This window comes from Varanus komodoensis, unplaced genomic scaffold (genome assembly GCF_004798865.1).
Source record: "Varanus komodoensis strain SLA01 unplaced genomic scaffold, ASM479886v1 scaffold6_2, whole genome shotgun sequence".
NCBI lineage: Eukaryota > Metazoa > Chordata > Lepidosauria > Squamata > Varanidae > Varanus > Varanus komodoensis.
The window spans coordinates 18,816,940-18,843,091 of NW_025336346.1; the positions used below are offsets into that span (position 1 = coordinate 18,816,940).

A 26,152-nucleotide genomic window follows, 5' to 3' on the forward strand; every position below is an offset into this window, starting at 1 on the left:
ACACATTCCAACCATCAAAATCATGCCAGGACACCTCGTTTTTTAACCCTAACCCTACCCTGGTGCACACCCCTAACCCTGACATAGGGCAAATGTTTCATTGAAAATAATGTGATACTGAAAAAGCCTTTCTTGAGTAGCTTTTTCTGCACATCCCAACATTTCTGCCCATTCTAAACACATTTCAACCATCAAAATCATACCAGGACACCTCGTTTTTCTAACCCTAACCCTACCCTGTTGCACACCCCTAACCCGAATAGAGGGGTAAAGTTCTATTGAAAATAATGCGATTTTGAAATAGCTTTCCTTGAGTAGCTTTTTCTGCACAGCTCAAAATTTCTGCCCATTCTAAACACATTCCAACCATCAAAATCATACCAGGACACCTCATTGTGGTAACCCTAACCCTACCCTGGTGTACATGCCTAACCTTAATATAGGGGGAAAATACAATTGAAAGGGGTGATTTTGAAAAAGCCTTCCTTGAGCAGCTTTTTCTGCACATCTGAACATTTCTGCCCATTCTAAACACATTCCAACCAGCTAAATCATGCCAGAACATCTCGTTTTTCTAACCCTAACCTAGTGATGGTTAGTCTTATAGAGAATGAGTGCCCAAACTGCAATGCAAAACCCACTTATTCATTGCAAATTGCCAAGACTGCAATAAAACCTGAAAACTGAGGTTTTAGTTTAGAAAAAGCAACTCACAACCAGTCCAAGCAAATATATATATGTCCTTTGCAGTGCACTGACCTTCCATGTGAAAGGTCGGACGAGTTGCGGCTACTGAGTCACGGCTTGTGATGTCAGCGCCTGGCACCGCTACTCCCCCCGAGCATGTGCATGGCCCCTACGTTCACTGTTATCCGATGCTCGGCTGCTGGGGTGATGCTGGAGCGACTTGGCTCATGTGCCGACAGAGAGGGCTCTGGTGTCTGCTGTGGCACGTGTGCCATAGGTTCGCCACCACTGGCCTAAGCTTTGTACGTGCTGTACTTTTATGCAGAAGTTGAACCATAAAATAAATGGAAAATACTCCCCCTTCCCAATTGCACACATTTTGAGCACTTTATTTCTAAAGAGGGTGGCTAAACTTTGACAGTCCCTCCAACGTGCTGCTTGGGTACTTAAGAGAGGCTGTCACTGGCTGTCAGACTGAACAGAAAAAATGGTTAAATGCAAAAATGTACAATAAGCTAAAAAATGCCTTGCAATTGTGGCAGGGAGGGGAAGACAGGTCAGTCCTGCCACAGCTGGAACACCAAAGGAAGGGGTGCACAATCCACGATGAGCCCCATCGTTTCTTGCGTGCTCCATGGATTATTTTTGAAACAACCAAGCCACCACAGGTAATTGTCAGGTTGGGTTAGCATAATATAGCCAATTGAGAGTGTCTTGACCAAGGGTCCTCAAAAACCTGGAGCAAGAGCTGACTGGTGTATACAAATAAGTGCAGTTCAGCATTAAGCCAGTGATCCTATGCACACTTAGAACTCAATTGGCCTGGAATTTTAAAAAAAGTGCTTAGAATCCAGTGTGTTGCTTTTCAGGTTTGTCCAAAGAGAACAAACAGCATGAAGCTTAGTTTATTCAGGCCAGGAATCGGAAATACATGGAAATTATTCAAGCTGGTGGAAATGGAGTCTATCACCCTTAGAATGGTGATATTGGTCCTGCAAAGCCTAGATGCCCCCTGCTTGCAGATGCCCTCATAGTGCCTTTTGTTTTCTCCAATACCTGCTCCACGAAATCCACCACATAGATAGAGCTTCCCTTCTACTGCACCAGCAAAGGTAGAGTTAGTTCTTGAAGAGAGAAGAGGATAAGGCATGGGAGGTCCATCTCTCCAAAAATTCCCATCAGGGTTATAGATCTCCACTGCATCAAGACATGTCCGTGCCTGCCCTCTGTCTCGACCAAGGCAGCCAATCCCACCTGCAGGGGAAGACAGATGGATATCCATAAGGATAGAAGAAGAAAACACAGAGAAGTGCATTAGTACCACTGGCTTTCTAGCAGCTAAGCTTTCCTTCTTTTCTCCTTCTCTTGGCTCAGACTTAGAAGCTTAATCACTCATCCCTTTGTAAAAACAGTAGTGCAACCTTTGATATGTATATAATGTGAGAAGGGGAAGGGGAAGTAGCCTTGCAGTGTTGAGGAATCTCATGCTATTGTTCTGCACACACACACACCCCATAAATTTGTCTGATTTGGATTCCAAAGCAAGAGACTAAGAAGGGAATGTGCTATGTTTAACGAAAGATAGATGAGCATATGAATGAAGAGTCCCAGAACGGGATATAAGATGAGAAGGATGGGGAAACCCTTACAAAGAAAAGATCAGTTCTCCTAAAATATGGTCATATGCCTGGAGAGATGATATGGGGCCAAGTGGAGAGACCCAAGGGGGCTCCAATTAATATGGCTATGGGTTAAGAGAGATAAGGCACTGGGAAGAGGGCAGCAGGTTAGGGGAACACAGTCCACACAGCCAATGACTGAGTTGTGTTACAGCCCTCTGACCACGCACAGGTATCTGCACACTGCTATCAAATGCCAGATTGGTTCAGCATAAGACCTCCTTATCCACAGTGTAATAGTAGATGAGGTGGCCAATCTGGCCAGTATAACTGAGACCTGAGTGGGTGAGCAGGAGTTAGTTTCTTCCAGCTCTGCCTAGCAGGGTATTTGGTTTAGCTTCAGGGTGGGCTTTTGGGACAGGGATCGAGGCTGCTGCAATTACAGGAATTGAGTAGGCTCCCTGTCCATCTGACAGGGGTTTCTGTAGATGTAAAACCAACACTGTTATACAGACTCCTTGTCTGAGCTGATGGTGGAGGTGTCCTGGTGGGTCCCCTGCACTCTTGGTTCTGGGGCATGCCAACATTCATGCCTTGTCTAGGATGGCTCATGACTTCATGGTCTCTGTGACAACCACAGGACAGTTCCAGCATGTCACTGATGCAACACATGGAGAGGGAGGTCTGAAGGTGGAGGACTTTGAATCAGACCCTTTGTCATAATCATATCATTGCCTGCTGAGATCTACAGATTTACAGCCGCTTTCCCCCACTGTGAGGATCAGGGTGAGGCCCAACAAGAGACTCTGCTCCTGGAAGTTAATGGATCTGGGTGGTTTCCAGAAGGCTCTGGAGAGATTTCTGGCTGATATGGGCCTGGTCAATCTATGCGATGCAGAAATGAATTGGGTAGTTGACACAACTGCTCCGAGGGCTCTTTCTGAAGCAGAGTTTGTAGTATTCCACGTCATACTCCAGAGCTGGGGATGATGGGGCAAAATAGGGAGTGTCTTTAATGGAACACTGCTCTGTGCTTATGGTCATGTATATTCAGGGGCCACGAAGGTAGCAAAGATCTTGTGTGCTGCCCACTGGAGCTTTTCAAGGTGTTCGTGGCCTATTATGTGCTGGCCCCAAGGATACAATCAGTCTGCTGAAGCCCACTGTAATACATTCCCTAAAGCAAGAGGCAATATCTTGCATTTACCAGGCTTTAGACTCCAGTATTATTCGCCTGTGACTCAGGTGAGGAATTCAGCAGAGACTTGTCCAGTTTCAGCTTGAGGATGGTGATAAGTTGTCTGGACTGGTTCATGCCACCACTTTGGTACTGGATCCTTGCCTTGGCCTATAAAAATGGGCAGGGAAGGAATACCCAGGTGGCCCAGGCAGGTGATAACTGTCTCCTTGTGAGAGGGAGATGGCTCTGGGCTGTCTGAAAGAGGCAGTAGTATGATCACTCCTCACTCCCTACTCCATAAAACACCTTCCTAGTACCCAAGACATTCTAATAATCTGTGGCTGGTGTGAATGTGCCTTTGCTGAGTGGTGGTTGCTTAACTAGTGCTACTTGCTAACTAGTTCCAGATGCTCTTGGATGAGACTGATTATCTGGATCCATTTCAGTTGTGGTTCAGGCCAGCTTTGGGCAAGATGACCTGAGGTTACCTTGTATGATGACCTATGTCAAGAAAGAGATGGGGGGAGTATGACGCTGAACTCTTGATACCATTTGATATCATCAACTATGGTATCTTTCTGAGATGAAAGTCTGAGTTTGAAATTGAAGAACTGCATTGCAGTGGCTTCACTCCTACTTATATTTTCAGCACTGGAAGGTACTGCTTAAGAAACATTGCTGTGGACCTGTGGATTCTTCAGTCCAGGATTCCTCAGGAATCAATTATGACCCGTGCTATTTAACATCTATATGAAACCACTGAATGCAGTGATCCAGAGTTTTGGAGTGTACTGTCATATGTATGCTGAGGGCATGTACCTCCATTTCTCCTTTTCATCTTCTGCTGAGACTGTGGATGTTCTAAACTGGTGCCTGGCTGTGGCAATGGGATGGATGAGGGCTAATAAACAGAAACTCAAGAATGAGATGCTGTTAATAGGTGGTTCATCTGACAGCATGAAGGGTTCTCAACACACTCCCTTCAAGCAGTGGGTTCATAGCCTGGGCATTTTCATGGAGCCATCGTTGTTACTTGAGGATCAGTAGACTTGAGCGGTATGGAGTGCCTTCTACCAACTTTGACTGATGGCCCAGCTTTGCCTCTATCTGGACAGGGATCACCTGGCTTCAACTATCAGTGCTTTGGTAACCTGCAAGTTAGAGTACTGCAATGTGCTTCCTTTAAAGATAGTTCAGAAACTGCAGCACATGGAAAACGTGGAGACCACACTGAAAACAGGGTCAAAAAGTTCTGAACATATAACATAGATGCTCCCCACTTGCATTGACCACCTGTATGTTTCCAAGTCTGATTCAAGGTGCTCATTTTTGCCTATAAGTCAAAATTTAGCTTTGGATCACAGTACCTGATGGAGCATCTCTCCCAGCATGAACCTACCAGTGCACTATGTCCAGCATCATTGGTGTGTCATCCAAGGAAGGCTCAGAAGGCAGCAACATGGGAGAGGGTCTTTTCAGTCATGGCCCCCAGCTATAGAATCATCTCCCTGACAAGGCCTGGCTCATGCTCACACCATTGTCTATTCAGCATCAGTTTAAGACTACTCTTCAAGCATTTGGCTCCATATCAAGAGATTTTAATCAGGTCCAGATTTTTCTTGCTGTGGCTTCTTTCATATTGTTTTAGATATATGTGTGTCTTTGTAGGATATCTGCTTGTCTGCTCCCTGTATATTGCCTTTATAATGTATTTTTAAAGCATTAGCCTTTGTAAAAATAAAATCCAGAGAACCCATGAATGAAAATGTTTGCTCCCTTGCTGCAATAATCCAGGAGGGAAGCACATGGGATCTCCATAATAAGGCATTTGTAGAACCACATTCCCTATTGCCATCATGAAAGGAATGAATGTGCTCTCTGAGGAAATTATATTATTTTCCCCAGGTCCAAAACATTGTGGTTTGAGTGCTGGGAAAATATGATAGCCTCACAACAGATATGAGCCTTTGAAGAAACAATGTAGATTCTATGCAATAGTTGGGAAACGAATGTACATTTGCTATACATTTTATGTGTTTGCTGTTGGGGATGATGCCTCACCTCCTTTGGCAAAAGTCATACAGTGTTTTCTTAGAATGGGAGGAAATGTTAACATCTCGTTAATTGGAAGTGTGCATCAAAGCACATTAAACTTAAATGGGCAATATCTGATTGAATAACTAGACTGATACAAAAATGTTGAATGAAACGTATTTTAGCCTTGAGTGACTAAAGCAAATCTGCATCTGAATATATCATTGTTTCGGTGCTTTGGATAGAGCCGTCAATAAAGGGTGATAGTCTATTGCTGTATTCACAAGAAAAGACATTTCCAACTAAGCACTTCAAATGTGCATGCCCCCTCCTTATTATGCAGCATAGTCAGAGAAATATTTATCCCACAGAAGTCAACCACAAACTCTTGATTGAGCCTGAGTTAGGTTGCTATGCTTTGCATACGACCTCAGAGAAAAGTCTCCCCGAATACAGCGAGGCATTGTCCAAGTAAATATATCCAGGATGACACTGCGTGTGTACTAATATAAATATCATAAAAGATTCTGAGTTCTAGTAGTATTCTCATTCACATGCTTTAATTGCTTTAATTCACAAAGAGCTCCAAGTTGAAAAAGCTCCAGGTGGGATACAAGAGGCAAAATGCAGCCAGCCAGTCCAACCGATTTAAACAGGAGAGTTAAACAAATGCTTAACATGGTTGAACAGAAATCAGTGGGGCTTTAAAGTGCTTGGCTGCACATCCCCATTCTTTGCCAATGATGAATATGACAGAACAGAAGCACAGTGTTGTGTCATCAAGCCCAGGACAGCATATCTTGCCACCCCAAGCCGCCACCGCCGCCGCCTGCCCTCCCACTCACTCAGAGGACCAGCCATATCCTCACTTGCTTGGGCAGCCAACCCAGCTGGCTGCTCGTTCCTGCCCATCTGGCCGCTCACCCTGTGCCCCAGCCACACGGCTCCTGTGAGAGGCCTGCCCCCTCCTGGCAGGGGAAGGGGGGCAGAGTGGTGCAGTTTGTCACTCTGTCCACTCCACTGCCTGAACTGGGCACTCTGTTGTACAGAAATAAATGGCAAAGAATGCAGCCCTGCGGCACAAGCGCTACTTCTATAGCTTAAAGCTTTTTTAAGGCTCTCCGTCAGCTGATGTATGTTACACAAGACACTTGAGCTATCCCTGATGATGGAGCTACTTTATATTCAGTTTTTCATAGCTGAATCTGCAAGGCTGGCCATTGCCTGTTTTGCCCAGGCTTGTTCAGTCTGTAACCCAATATCCTCAAGATGTGCTGGATTACAACACTCGCCATCCACAGCTAGCATGTCCATTGCAGGGTGGGGATGTTGGGGGTTGTAGAGCAAATGCTGTTTGAGACACCAGACTTGTGTACACTATTTGCCAGCAGCTTTCTGAAGTCTCAAGCTGAAGCAATTTTACACCATTTGCAGTAGCATTGGAAGAAAAATTGTCATTGGTCTCAATGGGAACTTCCTTTCAAATGCAGATGAAAGGCTTGGGGGATCTTATTTGGATCTGGACAACAGCCCCCTCCTCCATGCTTTCATTCTGATTCAGACACAGAACCTACACTTTACCTTTTTAAAGCGATTAATGCTACCGCTAACTGCACAAATGGTGTCTTGGCTACTCTGGCACTCAGCAAATGCCTTTAGTAGCCCTGTGGTGTGTGCAAAGCTCTACCACTTTGACTATTACCTGGGGAGGTTGTGAGCTCTCCCTCACTAGAGACTTTCAGAAAGCATGTGGACAGCCATCTGAGTGGGGTGGTGCAGCTTGGTGTCCTGCCACAGCCGGGGGTTGGAACTGATAGCCTTCTGGCCCCTCCAATTCTGCTATTCTATGATTCTATGGCTGGATGGAGTCATGGAAGCAGTCGGCGTGAGCTTAAGTGGACTCCGAGGAACAGTGGAGGACAGGAAGGCCTGGAGGAATGTTGTCCAGGGGTTCGTGATGGGTTGGACGCGACTAGCAATGACGTAAGTGTTGGGTGCATTGCTCTACCACTGAACTAAGGCCCCACCTGTAATGAAAGTGCGTACATAATAAATGTTTCTGGTTTTTCAGTCAGAATGCATTGCTCACTACATTGTACTTCACCAAATGGAAAGCTACATAAAAAGATACTTTTATTTGTCTGCTATAACAATTCACCAAACAGCAAGACTCATCATTATAATTCTGCTGCTGAACAAAGGAAAACTGAACTAATTATAAGCTAATTGAGAGGTTTGAGCTCTGCATCTTTGTGCTGATTGGCTAGGACAGATTTGCAGCCCCACAGAGACATCTTCTATGTAAGCACACTCTGTGTTATCAGTACTGCACCCTGAAGCATCAGTGTTGTTGTTGCTTGGGGCTGCATGTCCCACAGTGCATTATACATATCTCCACATCTCACAGACAGAGGTAGATCCAAAGCCTGTAACATCCAAAGCTTTAGTGATTCACTCTTTCTGCATGCCCAAGGCAGATCCCAAAGAATTGCTCTTGGATTTTGACCCCGCAAGAAGTGAGGCACTGTATCCCGATCACATCCTTTCTTATCCTTGCTGGTTAAGCACATGCATGGCCTATTTCAACCCTGTTTCAGCACTTGCCTGTCAGGGAAAGACGGGCAGCGGCCTAACCTTCAGTGCAGGCCCCTCTGCTTAGGTTCTTTACAGTTCTAGCTAGATCAAGATTGAAACGTTAGAACTCCAAAGACTACTCCTGCCTTCCCTAACAGAGCACCAGCAAGGAACCCATGGACCGCTCAGCCCTCAATTTCTGACTTACTCAGTTCTTTATTTTGCTGGGCATGGCCAAAGGGGCTGCAAAATCACCTCCAGTCACACAGATGCCTCTGGACCCCACATGGGGTCCCAGCCCCCTTTCTAAAATCATTTCCTTTTTCTTTTTATGGAGGGAGTCAGAAATGGACCCCAGTCCTGCCTGATAAATGTGGGGAGCTGGAAAGTAATGAGGCAACAATGGGGTGAAAGAGGAAGCAGGGGTGTCTATCTGATGGATGAAAGCCTTTCATGCTTCTGTGTAGATGGAGCAATAGTGTGTGGCGGGGGGTGCATGTCTGAGAGAGAGAGAGAGGAGAGATTAGAGGAGGTGATCTTGAAAGTGTAGAGTTAGGGGAAGTGATGTTGAGAGAAAGTTCTTGGGGAAGTTATCCAACTTTTAGCCTCACTCTCGAACAAGAACAAAGCTGCTTCAAATCAGTGGGTTTGTGTTGAGCAGATAAGAGGCCACTCCTGTCTTGTATTCAGGAGCTCAGACAAATTCAGCCTCAGCAGGGTGACCTCTGTGAAGTAGGCCCTGGGCTGCAGGCCTACTTTCTGTGAATGCCCACATCAGCACAGCTGTTCTGTGACTGATCGTGCCCTTATGGCAGCTATTCTGTGCCAGTGTCCAAATTCCAGATGTGCCCATGAGCCCAAATGATGGGAGGGGAGCTGGACTACACTTCCTGATTGTCAGTGGAACAGCCCCGTTCACTTTAGTGGGCTTGCTCTGCAGCAGATGGAGCACAGATAATAGCCTCTGTGTTCCACAGGTTTTTTCCGGTGAGCACTCTGTAGGTGGGCAATGTACAATCTTTAAACGTCAAAAATGAATGCGCAGAAATGGCCTAGACATCTCTGCATCTATGCTCCTGGTTTTTATGTCATGTAATGAGTGCACCAATTGATTGTGATTTTTTTTGGTGACCAATTTAAACATTACATGACAGCTGTGTTCTCAGATGGCTACAGGAGGGCTAAATATTAAACAGTGTCTCAAATATGTTCCTACATTAGCAGAATACACATTTTAGGATTTGGGGGTGAGAACAAAACATATGCTTATTCAGTGTTCACCCTAAATATTGGAAGGCAGTGTTGTGAGGAGGATGGTGAAAGCAAATTATTTGAATTCCAGAGCGCCTGATTCTTCATTTATGAAACAAAAGGAGGATTCATTTTAAGAGGCAATGAAATGAGAAATTTCCCAGAGATGAAGACTTATTTTTTCAACTCTCTGTGTAATCCTTTGGAAATTTAGTATTGAACATTCAGGCATAAAATGATTCCACTGCACATGATGGTCTTAGAACTTGATCCCACTTATATCTATAGGCTGCAGTTCAAGTGGTAATTATAGCCATTCCATAGATAAATACATATCTATTTAAAATGCAGAATTCTCATGTATATTTGTTTTTAAGTTATACCCAGTGCTAGAGCTCGTGTGCTGTTCTTCTTTGATTGACTCAGCATTCTCTGGGACCTATTTTAATCATACCTCACAACTTAACTAATATGTAATCATTTCTGAGGCTCTTCAGTACTTCTAGGGTGAGATGGGCAATCCAAAAAATGTACATATTTGTGCAATCAAAATGTGAATATGTGAGGCTTGAGGTAACAAGACATACATTTTGAAGATAACATTTCTAAAGGTATTTGTGAAGCATGCCACAAAACTCATGGAAAAGACGTGTCCATTTGTTTTCCTCAGGATTAGAGAACCTCAGATACTGTCATGGCAATTTATGATTTGATTTCAGAATCGTTTTCAGGCATGGAAGTAACAGAATAGTAGTAGAGTTGGAAGGGGCCTATGAGCTGTTGAGTCCAACCCCCTGCTCCACTTGTACATAGAGCACCCATCTGGCTGAAGGCCAGTGCTTTTCCAGCCTAGCAAAGGGGACTTGACATTCCAGCTTGATGTATAGCTATGCAGGCAGGATTAAGAGACTGAGTATTACAAGGCCAGGACTTGGCACACAGTTCCTGGACTGTCCAGGCCTGGTTTAAGTGGAACACTAGAAGCCAAACCTTCTACCTTGTCTTGGAGCAAAGCACTTGAGCACTACACTCTACCTTCTCTAACTTCGGACACTAACCTTTGGGATTCAGGTACTCAGTCATGGACTGTGACCCCAGACTGTGTCTGCCGCCACAGATTATCTCCCTTTTCTACTCCAGTTTGTTGGCTAGTATCCCAATAAGAACATTGTGCTTATTAGCTCATCTTCTCAAGCTGTTATTTAAACTTACTGGATTTTTAATCTGGCATTAATCATAATCATTTTTCTCTTCTTTTTACATAGGGCTGGAATATTGGTTAGAGCTCTGACTCACCTTAGTGGCTGACAAACACAATCTGTCATCCAGTCTGAATATGTGTGTGTCTGGGTGTTTGTATACACATGCATGCACACTTAATTTCAAACATATCCTCAGTGCCATTTTGACTGTTTTGCTTCCACCCTGCCTCTCAGCCACCAGAGGTTATACCTGTGTGAGCAAGTTCTTGTGCTTGGACAACTGCATGCTGGACTGGACCAGGGAGACATAGATTCAGATCCATGTTCAACTGTGAACTCACTCAGTGACTTTGGGCCAGCTGACTCTACTACAAGGTTGTTGTAACAATAAAATGTGGGGCATTCTTCAGCTCCCTGGAGGCAAAAAGGTAGGATGAAAAATTAAGGCGAATAAATGAAGAGAGCACTCCAGATACTGGGTGGTATAGAAAGATAATTATTAATAATAAATATATACAGCTTTGAAGAACAAGCTGTTTTCAAGGCTTATCTTTTGTAGTCTCAAAGTGAAAAGATGTCATCTCTCTGATTTATACTGCTTTGTGTGATCAGCTGGAACATTAGACAGAGAAGAAAAGCTCTTTAGTGGCATCTTTGCTACAGTGGCTTTAGCTTTTACACACATGCTTCAGACTAAGCCCCTTGCATCCTATTTAGCCAGACACATCATTGCTAAAGAGAAAGTCAAGAAGATTTAATCACTGCAGAATACTTGGGAGTTAGGGTTACTTCAAAACCACAGAAAAGATGCTCAGTTAGAACATATACTGAAGGCCAGGAAAGGTAGTGCAAAGTTGAACATTTTAGTGAGCAAGGTTGAGGAAGCTATGTAAGAAAAGAAGGCTCCCATCAGAAAATGGAAATCCTGCCTGGATGAGAACAAAAAGAGCATATACATCCACAAGGGAAATGCAAACAGGATGCAAAACAGAATTTTGATGAGCATATTACTAACATTAGGACCAACAATAAAAGGTTATTGAAATATAACAGAAGCAGCAACTGGCTAGTGGGGCAATTGGAATGTAGGTTGCCAATGGAGTTAGAGGGGTATTTAAGGATAAGGCGATTGCAGAAAAGCTGAAGGAATTATTTTTATCTGTCTTCCCTGCGGAAGATGTAGGGCAGAGACCTGTGCTTGATATGATATTTTCAAGAAGACAGTCTGAAGAACTGGGCAAATAGTGGTGACACGAGATGCCCTTCTAGAGTTAAACTGTCTGTAGGGTCCGATATCCATTTTCTGCAATCTGGGCAGAGGTCATGCACAGGCTGCCTATCCATGCAAATAAGCATCGCATGTGCAATTCTCCACCTCATTCGGCATGACCCTTTCTAAAAAGCCCCAGACCTGCTGATCTCTATGGATAAAACAAGGGAATGGAGTCAATCGCTACCTTAATCTCATCCCTATTCCTATTCTCCAAATAGCTGGCATTTGAATGGATTGTATACAAATGCCCCCTGTGAATGCATACTTATATGGATATTTGGACTTTGTTTATGTATAGTTCTCAGAAAGCTGTACTATCATATATCTAGTTCATCATATGCATGTGCTGAAACTGATACCTTTAATTCTATGTAATCACATTTTTCTACTTTATGGTTTTGTTGAACTATTATAATAAAATATTTTTAAAACATGTTTTAAAAGCTGATAGATGGGATTCCATTATTTTTAAAGAATGTCTACAGACACGCAGCCCGTTCTGCTCCATGAGTGATCCGCTGGATTGGAGCCATAGCATTTGAGCTCACTCAGTGTCAGGAAAAACTGCCTGTGTGAAATGAATAATATGACTCATAAGCATGGAACTCCATATGCACAAGGGAGCCCCTTTGTGTGAAATATATGCAGCTTTGCGGGACAGAAGCATCTGGTGTTATAAGGCACAACTATCACAGCAGGAGACTACCTTCAAGTTTCCATCTTTGCTGCACTCCTCTTTCCTGATCTTGCATTTGACCAAGATCCCTCGCTATGACACTTCATAAAGAAAATTCCTGCTCTTATTTCAAAGGTTTCATGAATTATGGAAATTGCCATCAGTAATTTTGCAGCACCGTAGCCTTGGAAGGAACATAAAGGCTGAATTATGTGGAAGCACAACAGAATTGTGGCAGAGAAGTCTGATTTGACAGGGCATTCAAAACCAGCAGTTTTGGGCTGGTAGCCCTGGGGATACAGCCTAGGCACCTAGGGTGCTTCCAGACAGAGGGCTCCTCATGCTATCAGTCCAAAAACATTGCACAGCTATTCCATTGTTCCTTCCCTAACTGATTTGCTGCAGTAAGAAAAAATACAGCGGTATCAATCATAACATAAGGCGGGGAGAAGGACAGCATCTGGACAGCCTCCAAGACACTTCACCTAGAAATGTACCCAGTGTGCAGAACTGGATGAATCAGTCTGAGTCTGATCCATGCCTGTGACATGCAGAACCTTCCTTTGACTTTGGAGGCTCTTCATGATTAATAAATAACTTATTTTACCCATGAGTTGTTACTACTCTCTGTTTGCTATATTATTCCAGCTGGGCCGTGCACACTCTTGACCTATATAAATTCAAACAAAGCAGGATTGAGCTTAACTCCTAGGTAGGTCTGCAGGGAAGGAATCTCTAAAATCATGCCGCAAGCTTCACTAAAGACTCCAAACGGGGCTTCAGAGACAAGAAAGGTGGCACTCACAGGTGGTAAACTAGGATCAACATACAGAATACATGTTGTCACATGCCTTCAAGCCATCTCCAACTTACAGTGATGCTATGGATGTGAATGCCCTGCAAAAAGTCCCATCCTTGACAGCCCTGCTCAGCACTTATACACACAGACTATGAGCAAAGGAATAAGCTTGCTGCAATCCTTAGCCACATCAGCTTCTCTAACCCTGGAGTCATCTAAGAGGCAATACAGCTATAGACAAAGAGAAGCTTAAATTGAAACCGCTGCTCTTCCTCTTTCAGGCTAACTGTTTACTCCCAGTGGACACATCCCGATTGCCAGCGAGGCCGTGCTTTCTTCTCTCACGGAGGAACATACAAACTCTCTCTTGACAGATCCAGTTACCAAACCTGTCAGATCACCTTCTCTCACTAGCTCTATTCAGGGATTATTAAAACTGGCAAAACTCATCGCCCGAGATGGGACAGAGCTTTGCCATGTGGCCTCATGCCCTAGCATTGCATCTCTTTCCAGCTCCATCCATTGGCATCACGCGTGCAGTCAGATTCCCGAAGCAGGAGGGCTTTCGCGCAGTTCAGAGGTTTGCACAATTCCAAATTGTGCGCATGCCTTTGCATGCACAGCTGTCTGCACAAAGCCCTCCCCAGTGCAGGGATTCGCAGTGTATGGGTGGATGCCTATGGGCGGATGCATCACAAGGGGTGGGGCTACTTGGTATGGCCCCTTCCAGCTCATGGGGTGAGTTTGGTCACTTATAATAACACCTGAATAAGGCGTTATTATAAGTGCATTTAATATGTGTAAAAGGATAAATCCAATGCCAGTTTATCTGGTTGTGAATTTACTGGATTTTTAAATTAATGCAAATCTACATTTATTTTCATATATAATTTCCCCTGACATGTATATTTTGCAAGCAATTTTCTTCAATATATGCATTTTATATGGAATGTTTGAACCAAGGACTGAATTGCAATATTTGGAGAATTGTTCAGTCTAAAGAATAGTGTTCCAATCCACATTTTAGTCCAAAAAGTGCAAATCAGGTCAATGCATTTCAAAATGCAGATCAAACGAAATTTCCTGCCATCCTTACCTGTGCTTCCATGGATAACCTGAACTTCGTCAAACACTTTGAGTACCGGCAAATAAAACAGGTGAATACTCAAGGGAAAGACAGCTTTTGTTCCCATTAGGCTTTGTTCTGTTGCTATGGAAGCAGACAACTCCAGCTTAAATCCTAACAAGCGATATTCTCCTCAGAGCAAAGATCCCTGGATGGAATGGTTCACTACCTGCCACGAAGAGCACACACTTGCCAGGACAGCCGTGCGGATTGCACACATCTTCACACAAGCAGCTGCCAAGGGCAGTACCTACGAAGGTGTGTTTCTGACTAGTTATGCTTCAGGAGTCTCATTTATCAGCTATACAGCACAACATTTTTTTCCTGGATAATTTTGAAAATATCTCGTGAGTTGAATGTATACAAATATAGGATTTCCCCAGGTAGTTTGTAGAACATCTGTTGTGGAGGATCCACATGTCCTTTCTCAGAGTAATAGTTCTATTCTATGAATTATTTTCTAGAGCACTCAACATGCTATATTTGATTTGCATGGGGAGAAGGTGGGGGCAAAGGTCTTTTTTCCATCTAGCAAACATGCCAGTTGAGATAATTGGTGCCATGTAGAATGCAGTTGTGTAAGTGTTTCAGGCAGCCTTTGAAGTGGGCTCTGTAGATGAGGATGGATGAAATAACTGTTAGAGGCTGTGAATGCCAATCTTCCTTCAGTTCCTGAAAGGAAAGAAGACTCATGATGCTCCCGTGTGCGTTTGCTCTTTGGGCAGTTCCCAGAATGAAAGTAGCAAGAAGACAGGGCATGAAACAGAAAGTAACTCATTAAAAGCTGTATTTGTTCTGTGCTACTCCTACTACTTAGGTGAAATAATATTTTTCCCCTGCCTAACGTTACTGATAGTCAAAGTACGGACAAGCAATGATTAGAGCAGGGAGTCCTCGTCTCCCATCCAAGCAAGTTTATAGGTGACTGGCACTCTGAACTGCATGCCACTCTGTTGCCATAATGCTTCAACACCTGAGAAAAGTTGTGGTCTAAAAACAACCACTGTTTCGAGAGAGATGAATTTTGCAGCATGTGTTTTGGAAGCCAAACTGAATGTTCAGGAAGACTACTTCTCATGCACCTCTATCATCTCAGAGTGCACGTAGGGCAGCCTTTCCAATCTCCAAATGTATCAATGATTCCCACCACCTCCAGGCATCAGGAGGACATTGGCCGTGTTGGCCAGGTATGGTGGGAGTTGTGGTCCAACACACCAAGGCGCCATGTTGGAGAAGGCTGATGGAGGAGAAGTTTTGTTTGACAGTGACCCTTTGCCAGCATTTCCAAGCAGCTGAACAGCATATAGGTCAAAACAATGCTTTCTAGACTTAACATTTGAACAGACTCACAATGTTTCATCATGTGGCCTTTTATCAAGTAAAATATGAAAACATTTCAGTTCAAACCATTTTTGTCCAGTATGAAAAAAGAATCTTTTGATTGTCTGGTTTCTTTGAGAAATGCTTCATATGTCACAAACTAACTACAGCCCAAGCTGCAGAGAGAGCTTTGTGTTATCAAAGCCTTTAATGCTTCAGAATTTTTGATATCACACTTGGACAGCTCCAAAATCAAAAGCATTGGAATTTGGATTTCCACTTTGGAAGTGATGAATATAAGGTGTTTTGTTTAATTCAACAAAGCTGTGTTCATAACATATACATATAAATTGGATGGATGTAGGTATTAAAAAGCTGAGATTATAACACAAGCTTTAGATGCAAAAGCAGAAAGCACTATAAGCAAGTGTGTCCTAACAGCCTTACATTTTCAGCGAGATAAACTATGATACGCTATTTACTGCATGGGTGGCCAGCTTGTGGCAAAGGTGGGCATGTGTAACACACCTGACAGGAACCGGGCACAGAACTTCATTCCTGCCTGCTTCCCAGCGTTATACTGCCATCTTCTCTTTGGATCTGCAAACTAAAGGCAAAATCACCCCACATAATAGGTGCAGTCTGTGTGCACACACCAATATGTTGTTATGAGCCATCGCTGACTTATGGCAACCCTAAGAAAGAAAACCCTGCAAATTGTCCTATTCCCGACAGCTCTGCTCAGCAATTGTTAACTCAAGTCTGGAGCATCCTTTACAGAGTCAATCAGGGCCATATTCAGTCTTTCTTTTCTTCTGCCCTTGACCTTCCCTAGCATGATTGTCTTCTCCGCTGAGTCTTGCCTTCTCATGAGCTGCCCAAATTACAACAGCCCCAGCTGTTGCGATAATGTGTACTTTAGACACACTGGACCTCAGTGATGGGCTGAATGAGTTCCACCTAATCAGACCTGCTCCCTTCCCTCAGAAACCCTTGCTGGGGACTGCTGCCTGTTAGGTGGAATCTGAAAGGTGACCCCAGGGAAGACCAAGGACAATGACAAGAAACTGCCTGAATACACCTAAGATCATGTGGGCAATGCATGATTTCTGCTTTTGTATTTTGAGTGTGATTTTACGGTAAGAATATTTTGTCAGTTTCTTCGAGAGCTTCTTGGGACTGGAAAACCATCTGGAACTACTATAAATAAGTACACAGAGTGGCCTTACCTCATATTTGGATGATTTTACCAGCACATGACACGCTGATAAAAAGAAATGGCTGGCTGTAATTGTACTAGAAACAAAGTATACCTGCCATTGTATCTTAGCGAACAGGCTTAGACAACTCCTCCAGCCTCATGCTAGCAGTACTAGCAGTAAAAATGGAATTTAGTTTCAGGATCAAACCATAAAATAATAAAAGCTTTACAGAACAATAGTAGGAAATGTGTTGGTTCCCATTAAAATAAAGGCCACTTCAAACCTGCATAAGGTTGCGTGTGTTTGGCCTGCAGAGGACGAGGTTGAAGGATGGTGATTGAAGCCCCTTCTCCAGTGGCAAGGGAAAATGAGAGTGCCAGCCCAAATCCCTCCATATGGCACGTACAGACGTTCTCCCATTTGACCCTGAGGTGCATTTAGAGAGTCCTGCCAACTTTTGCTTTCTTCTGCTCTCATTTGGCTTTCTTACATGACAGAGCATGGCCAGTGCATAATATTTAACCATTATTGAAATGGAATGGAGATGGCACCACGGGAGACAAGGGTAGCTAAGGGCTGTGTCTATCTTTATGAAATCTGGGTGCTGGGAGAGAAAAGAGGAACAGAGGTGACAGATAATGGCTGGAACAACTCTGCAGTGAGGCGGAGGAGAGTGAAGAACGGGTTTGATGGCCCCCTCTACCTCCAGGACTGTTTAGTTTCAAGAATTTGGATTTGCCCTAGAGCTTTTTGCTTTTTGTGTTTTATGTCTGCATGAGTGTTTGATTCATAGTCCAGTTGTTATGCTGTTCTGTACTAGGAGGGGTTGAGGGCTATAGAATGAAAAACTCAGAGAAGCTCTGGGTATCACTAGTTAACCACTAGCTCACCGAGGTATGGGATTTTTTTTTTGAGCAGTGCCCCATTTTTTAGACCTGCTGCAATCACTTGTCTCAATACAAATCTGCTTCTTCCCTCTGAACTTGGTGGCCTTACATTAATAGGAGACATTAGGAATTAGCCAGCTCAAGGGAATGCAGCATTAAGACACCAGCCTTTTGAACCAGAAGCTAGACTGCCCTCTTTGCTTTCATACTCCCCTCATAACCCAGTTTATACTTGTGTTATACATTATATGTATTATACTCATTCCCACACTCTCCCCTGCCAGCATGCCACGTTCAGTTTATAATTGATCAGTAAAAACCTAAAGTGCTATCTAGCTCTTTCCTGGTCCCAGGCTCTCCATCTTGCCTACCTGGATTCGAGCTGAAAGACCAAGGCAAAGTGTAGATACATGAAGGGTAAACTTTAAGCAAGCACATTGCACAGTCTTGTCCTAAAGACAAGCAAGAGGTTAATTAGCTTGCCCTCTATAAAAAATTAAATTACAGTGATAATTTTTCATTTTGCACATATAGTTGCTTATGTAAATCAGCATCTGAAATGAAATGTAAAAATAATACGCAAACATGTGCCATTTTTTGTCCTGTGGAACTGCATTTCAGATATGCAATGTAGCACCATCTTTAGAGATGACAGTCTGTTCCCAAATTTCTGTAGACTGCACGCTTACAGGTGTGTCAATATAGTTACGCAATTAAATTTCCCCGGAACAGAGTATGTTTGAAGGGAAATGTGCATGTACAAGCAGTGAGCAGAGATCAGCCACTAATTAATCCCCCTGGTTGTTCTGCAAGACCTGGTGGGATTGACATTCAGAATGTTTCCCAACCTACCTATGGATCTCCACAAAGCTGCCTAAGACAGTACAAGCAACAACCTTTGACCTTTCCACTACAGTGCATCCTCTCAGTCAGCTGGTATCAGCAAAACCCACAATTTACACACATACTTGACCACTTGTCTGCTCCCAGATTTGTTTAATATTCAAATTCTTAAATTCCATGTCAAATAATACTGTAATAATTATACCTGTATTAACCTGATCCATTACTATCAATGAACTCCATTTTTAAATGAATGCTTTTTACACAGGATTTGTCTTTTTAATGAAAGAGGCAAAAGAAAGGGGGGGAAATGCTCACAGGTTGTGGGGAAACAAGAGAAATCTAATCTTTTTTCTCTTTTTGCTTTTCTGCCAAAATAATTCACTATTAAATTGATCTTTAGAATATACAATAGGTTTAATAGCTGTAATCTTTCATGTAACAGTTCCTTTCACTAGTACTTAACAGCAGTCAAGCTGAGAGCCTTAGCACAGACGCTGCACCCTCGTTTTCTGAAAAGCAGCTCTGCATAGCTGACTTCAGGAAGAAATAAAGAAACACTAAAGAGAGACCTGGCAAGCTCTTGCAGAACTGAAAGGGGAAAGGCATTTCCATTTGTTACGGTCGCCCCTTGAGCTCTAAAGCCTGCAGGTCATGCTTCTTTGAAAATAAATCCCACTGTCAGCAGTAGAACTTGCTCACAAATAAAAATGGTCAGGATCAGAGGGTAAAGGTGTGCTAACCTATGCAATGTTTATCCAGCTTGGTAGCAAGAGAGAAACTGGGCCAGGTAACCCAACAGAGGGCAACATTAGCATTTCCCCCCTCAGAAACTGGATAGGGTCTGTCTAATCAGGAATGAAAGAGTTTATTTATCATCTACTGCACTACACACACCCTTACACCCTTAAATCAATATAGTAATATGTTTAATTTATCAGAAACTTCCCTTTACTCTAAAGCAAGGAAGCAAAGCAAAGTCTCTTCCTACTTCCTCCTTATTCTAAGTTTTCTTTCCAGAGAGATCCCTGGATACCGTTTCAAATAAGAATTTTATGAAGGAGATATTCACATTTAATTGAACCTCACTTAACTGCTTAAAACTTTAAAAAGAAGCTCTCAGCAAGAGCTCCAGGGAAAACTGGATTTTAATGAGGTGGAATTCCAGACTAAGGAGGATAAACAAAGATTCTTTGATTTTCCAAATCTTTTCTAATAGGATTTCTCTTTTAATTCCTTCTGTATGTTCTTATTTATAAAAATTGGGGATTACATAACTGACAAACAATGCAGCATGAATATCTTTAATGGCAAGGCTATATCCCGGGCTGATGACTTATATTTCACAGACTGTCATTCTTCTGGAAGTGTTTGAGTTTGTGCCCTTGGCAAGGTCTTTTCTAATTTGCCCATTGCTGGTAATGAGTTTTCACAGACTCAGCTGTAAAGGATTTTTGCCTTCCTTTTTTTTAATGCAAGAGATTAAAATGCATGACCTCAAACGGTGCTTCCCCATCTGGTTTTCTTCCAAAAAGTGGCTGAATTCAATTGGCTCTGTCATTAGGAACACAATACTAGTCTTTCTTGGGCTTCTGAACAAATATAGTTATGTTCCTGGGAAAATATGGAGAGAAAGAGCTAAGATCAGTCAAATACTGTGAATAGAATAAAGGACTTAGATCCTCAGGAAATGCTCTTCATTTCCTTCAAAAGATTACTTGCCATTTAAATAGCAAGAGAGTCTCAAGGAATTTTAACCAATGCATCAAGACAGGAAATCTGATCAAAGACACAGCACAGGTTCCTGGTTAATAATGCTACCATATGCCCAAGTAAACCCAAGTATAATTCTCATAGGAATGTAGTGACTGTCATATTGGATCAGATTTGTGTCCATCTATCCCAGTATCTTATGTCCAAAAGGAGCCAAAGCTAGAAGCTGCGAGTCTAAGTTTGTAAGAATATTATAGTAAACAGCTTTGAGTTCAGTTAATGAGTCCCACACCGATCACTGAAGGTAGCTCGTTACACTGCCCATCACACAACACATGGGCATGGCTTCTTTTGGGTTTTGCCATTGTTTTTGAAAGAGACATTTTCTGTGCAAATTCACACATACTGGCATTCCTATGGCACCATCCATTCAGTCATGACAATCACTGAGATGTGATTTTAATCCACAGGTAGCTTTGTGATGCTGTACTGCCAGAAACGTTTTCATGCATTGGGAAATGAGATAAAAAGGCAGCATCACCACTTGCCCCTGGCTCCAGAGGCCCACTGGCGCACCCCTCAGTGTTTTCCCTCTAAGACTGCAGTCCTCACCTCTGGAGCCAGCGCACTGCAGGGACCCCGGACTGGTGGTGGTACCCTTCCCCAAGTCCCCCCAAGTGGAAAGGAGCTCCACCAGGCACCACTCAGTTCTGCTCCTCATTAGCCCACTTCAGATTCTTCTGTCCAAAGTTTTTATTCTAGCAGACACCTGTCCTGCTGGATTAATGCATTTGGAGGTGGATCCCTTGTTTGGAGGCAGCTTTTGACTGCTGTACCTATCTGGAGGGGAGGGATAATCCATTTTATTGTTTGGTTATGTAGCTAATGTTTGAAGTAATTTTCAAATTAAAAATTTCAAATTAAAATTCAATTTATAAGCTACTGAGCATTTCTTCTGCAAAGTGGAAAGGAGGAGCATAACATATTCTACAAATAAACACACACTGATGTAATCCTGTCCTACTGGTGGTGAGGACATGATAGAAAGCTAGTTCCCCTTCATCCCTCATGACAGACTGAATGAATTGTGGGGTTGATTTATGTGGAGAATGTTAGATGAAGCCTCTTGCAACATTGCACCTCCTTTTCCCAGGATGTCTTACCACACCTCCAGTTTAGCACTAAATCATTGAAGAAGCAGTGCAGAAAGCTCTCATCTATGTCAACACTGAGAATTTGTCATCTGGGGGAAAACTGCCAAACCTTTTCTGAACGTTGTTGTTGCCATTTGTGAAACACCGACGGTTTCAAGGAATTACAGCTTCCTGGGGCATACTGTGGGTCTGCTGTTCTCACAAGAGCGGCAAGTCTTGGCTTGTCACCTCCAGCTCTTGCTATTCTCATTTTCTCATTACCTCCACATGCAGTGGCAAAAGCTGCACTAGGCAGAATGAGAAAATGCTAACCTTGTTTTTTATAATGTCACACATGCTGTCTTGCTTTCTAAACAGCCAGAAAACCATCAGTATTGCTTTAAACCAAAGCCACATCGTTACAAACACATATATTCATAAAATACCTGAAACACCATCTCACTCAGGGTGAGAAACCTGTGGCCTGTCAGATGTTGTTGGCCTACAACTTCCATCGTTCCTTAACTTTGGCCATGCTAGCTGGGGCTGATAGGAGTTGGGGAACCTCAGGAGGGCCACAGGATTCCCCACCCCTGATCTGGTCCAAACTCCTGCTAATTCTGTAAATCTAGTGCTACAATATTCCTGATAGCAGGTCATCTGGCTTCTGCTTAAAAATATTTAATGAAGGGGAGCCTACCACCTCTGATGCTGCTTTCTACAAATAGCCAAAGCTCTCTGGCCAGTTTACAACAACAGTTACTGGGTTCAGGCAACACAGCACTGTACACTCAAAGTGGATTATAGGTTGCGTGTGGGGTGCTGTTGGATGTGGCACCTTGCTGGAATGTGGATTATTGTGCCATTTGAACCCTGCTTCATTAATAAGCCATTGCTTGTTAGCCTCAAACAACCCATGAAGAGAACCCTTGTTTTGTTGGTAGGTTGTAAAAAATAGGTTGCACAACTGATAACCCACTTTTCAACAACAACCTATGGTTCAAAGACAACCCAACCCATATGGTCTGAAACCAGACTATCTATTCCACTGTCAAACAAACTGTACTATCAGGAAGTCGTTCTTAATGTTTAGTTCACCTTACCTTGCAGCAAAGTTAGGCCACCTCCAAACAGTTATTGTATCCCCTGTCCTACATGTCCCTTTTCTTTGATTTACTAATCAATTCACAATTCAAAGGTATGTCCATTTATATACAACCTACATATAAATGGATAGGGCTATTCAGTGATGAGTTGTTGTTCACTCACTGTTCACAACAGGCCTCACTGTTGTTACCCTCAAAAAAGATCAAGACAGAGGTATAACCCAAGGATAAGTGTGGGAAAGGGAGTACACAGCTTTCAGAAAATGAAATGAATTAAATCAAGCTTAAAACACTCATTCTTAAAATAATACATAAAATAGAATTTGCACTTATTTTGCCAGTTCCTTTACGCATATTTATTTAATGCCAAAAAGCAGGTTTGGGCATTCTTAGTTCATTGATAGATAAGGAACTTTCTTAAGGAGGCTTTCTATTATTACTAACTAAAGGATACTTTCCTTTTGTCTCTGTGTCTTTTCTTTAACCTACAGTAAAGAGGGAGGGAGGGAGGAAATCTTTCATTTCATTGAAGCAAATTGCTGGGGAAAATAAAAAGTGGCCACCCTATCTGTTAAAAATCTGTTTGCTCTTACCCAAGACATAAATCTCATTGTTGACTACAGCTGTGCTGAAGCGGTATTTCGAGTACTTCATCGGTGTGCACTCTGTCCATTTGTCTTGGCCTGGGTCATACTGCAACATTCTGTTGCTTAATCGATCAGGCTCATCGTCAGGAAGATCCATCTGTATGAAATATGACAGCCATATAATAATACAACATTTGGAGCCCTCTGCACACGCCTGCATGCTATTAATCATGGAAGACAGCTGAGCAGATAAATAACATAAACACATCAATTATAGCTGTGAAGTGATTCATACTCACTAGGATTTAACAGCATCCATGACTTGTGGTTGGGAAATACATTGTGGAAGGCACATGAATAACAGCACATTTATATTCTGTAGCAAGGAAGCTGAGATTTGGCTAATAACAAACCATCAATGAACTCAGCTCTGACAGAACATAGCTCTTTTTACAAGGCTGCTTTGAAGTCTCCAGAAGAAAGCAGAAACCTCTTTATTTTCCCCCAGAGATGGAATTTTGATTTAGGTTGTTATTCAGATAACCCTAAGTTTCCATAAGAACTTTGAAAATTTGTATCAGGTCCTTTAGGGGGAGACATTTATGAATGATACAATGCCAACATAATCATTTGTGAATGATATAAACAAAAACATTGTTCAGTTTGCATGCATTTTAACAGTATTTTTCTCCTGTTTTTCATTTCCCCCCTCCCTTGCTTTCTGTCACACACACACTCAGTCATTTGTTCAATTCATTTAAATAGGCCTTCTAAGTAGGAATAATTCCTTATATCTCCAAGTAGAACTAATATCGGATATATAACACTTGTTTACTTTTTATTATCTGACTGAAATTTTAAGAAATGCTTAAATCCTACAATCTGCTGCTGCTACTCAACTGGCCAAAGTTTTTAAGTGGCTACTAAAATTCAATCTTATATAAATGTAAGATTCAGAGTTGCATTTTTATGTAGGATATTCTATTGCATGAGAATTAAGTGCCTTTGAAACGCCTTGGAAGCATACAAAATGTTTTGCTCTTTGTATGTATAAAAAGCAATACTCATTATATAATCTAAGCTCTAAGGGATGCTAGGTTGAATATGCAAACACATGTCCAGTAGGAAGGCTCACCCTTCCTACTCACCAGAGGTGATATGACTGAGATGCTGAAATGTTCAGAACAGGTATCTGAATTTGGTTCCTTTCCTGTTTCCTCTCTGTTCCCTTTTCCTTTACATTCCATCCTTTGCACTGAAAGTCTGATGTCTGGGGCTGGCTTGTTTCTAATTTGTGTACAGTGCTAAGTAAAATTCAGGCACTTTATAAGTGATAAATAATACCATAAAAAGTTTAACCATTGCTGTGGTATGACAGATATAACAGCATGCCCATGACGTCCACAACTATTTGTAATGACAACTAGCTATTAAAAGAAACTATTAAAGCTATTAAACATGTAGACATTAAATGAATCCCAAAACATATGTCGTCTGAGCACAGCTTTAAAACAAATAATACTGGCAGGGACTTTTTCTATGCTTTGCCGTACTTTCTCTGTGTGTTCCATTTCCAATCCTACATGTCAAAATCTTCCATGAGAAACAAACTACAAACACTACATCAAAGTTTAGCTGAACTAACAAATAGATCAACAATTCTTTGCCATGATACAAAAGTTTCTAATTGCCTTCAGCTGCATGCAAGATTGGCCTTGAGAAGACTTCACACCAGCCTTCTCCAGTTTGATGCCCTCCAGTTATTTTGAACTTCAAGTACCATCAGTCCCAGCCAACCTGGCAAATGCTCAGAAATGCTGGGAGCTGCAAATCACCTGAGGATACTGTTCAGCAAGGATGCCCCACACTCATGCATATTAACTTGAGAACAGGCCTGCTAGATCAAAGAATGATCTGTCCAGTCCAGCCTCCTATTTCCTACAGTGCTCAGTGTGATGTTTCCGAAAACCTCAGAGAGGTACCAGACAGACCTGTTCCTTCCAGCCACAACACACCTTTCACCCTTCTCTGTCTTGCTTCCATGTTGATTGCCAGGGCCCAAGAGACCTGCAGCAAGGTGCCCAGGCCCGTTCTGCCTGAAGCAGGAGTGGGCAGCTCGATGCCAGATGCTTTGGCTAAATCTCCTATCATCCTTCACCATTGGTGCTCCTGGGTAGGGCTGATGGATGTTGCAGGTAGCAACATCTGGAGGGACACAAATTGCCCAGGCTTTCTCTAAGGTACTTCAAGGTGGTTCAAGGTACTTCAAGGTAGCTAAGACAGATAACACAGTGCTCTACAATCTAACAGCTGTTTTTGTGACTCCTGGGCATGGACAATATCCTATAATTTTCTAGACAGACCACCCACAGCCGCTGGATTAACTGTTCCTTGTTTGTCAAGGAGAATGTTTGTCAGGAAGTTGGACAAAATTGTCCCACTGCAGCTGTGTGTATAATGATTCGTTAGCTAAATTAAACATAATTTTGTGATGTTTGAAATTTGCTTTATCGCTTTTACTGTTCTTTACTGTTCTGGTTGGCACATCTGCAATGTGATCCTGCCAATGTCTGCGCAGAGGTGAACCCCGAGCTAAGCTCTGGGTAGGTATATATGAGACTGCAGCTCACGACTCTGCAGGTATCCAGGCCATATTCTTTGTGGATAGAATGAATTTCATCTTCTGCTTTAGTTTTGTCCTCATGCATAAATTGGGATTTATGCAACAATAAAGCAACACGCTCTCCTTTTTGCAAAACACATTTCTGCCTTTTGGAATTTCACTTTTGTATTGTGAATGGTTGAGGTGGAAGCATTGCAATGAATCATAGCAGAACAACCTATTCCAGCTTGCAATCCTATGCATACTTATCAGGCAAGTTTCCCTCAAGGGTAAGTAGCAGAGTTTCCTGCTGATCTTCCCAATGTAGGATAAAAGAG

At 42.6% G+C, this 26,152-nt stretch overlaps 1 protein-coding gene across 5 annotated transcripts in view; it reads right to left on the bottom strand.

Annotated features, from left to right (window-relative positions):
• Positions 1 to 26,152, bottom strand: part of KBTBD12 (kelch repeat and BTB domain containing 12) — a 91,410-nt gene that overhangs the window by 17,624 nt on the left and 47,634 nt on the right. For 4 of the 5 annotated variants that reach the window (XM_044451148.1, XM_044451147.1, XM_044451146.1 and 1 more), the window contains 2 exons: positions 23,219 to 23,369; positions 1,546 to 1,941 (listed from right to left, as the gene is read on the bottom strand). In XM_044451148.1, the coding sequence (XP_044307083.1) occupies positions 1,553 to 1,941; positions 23,219 to 23,369 (540 nt within the window). In that variant the 3' untranslated portion in view covers positions 1,546 to 1,552. Of the gene's footprint in view, positions 1 to 1,545; positions 1,942 to 23,218; positions 23,370 to 26,152 lie in introns of those variants that run through there. The other variant, XM_044451149.1, reaches the window with a different exon arrangement.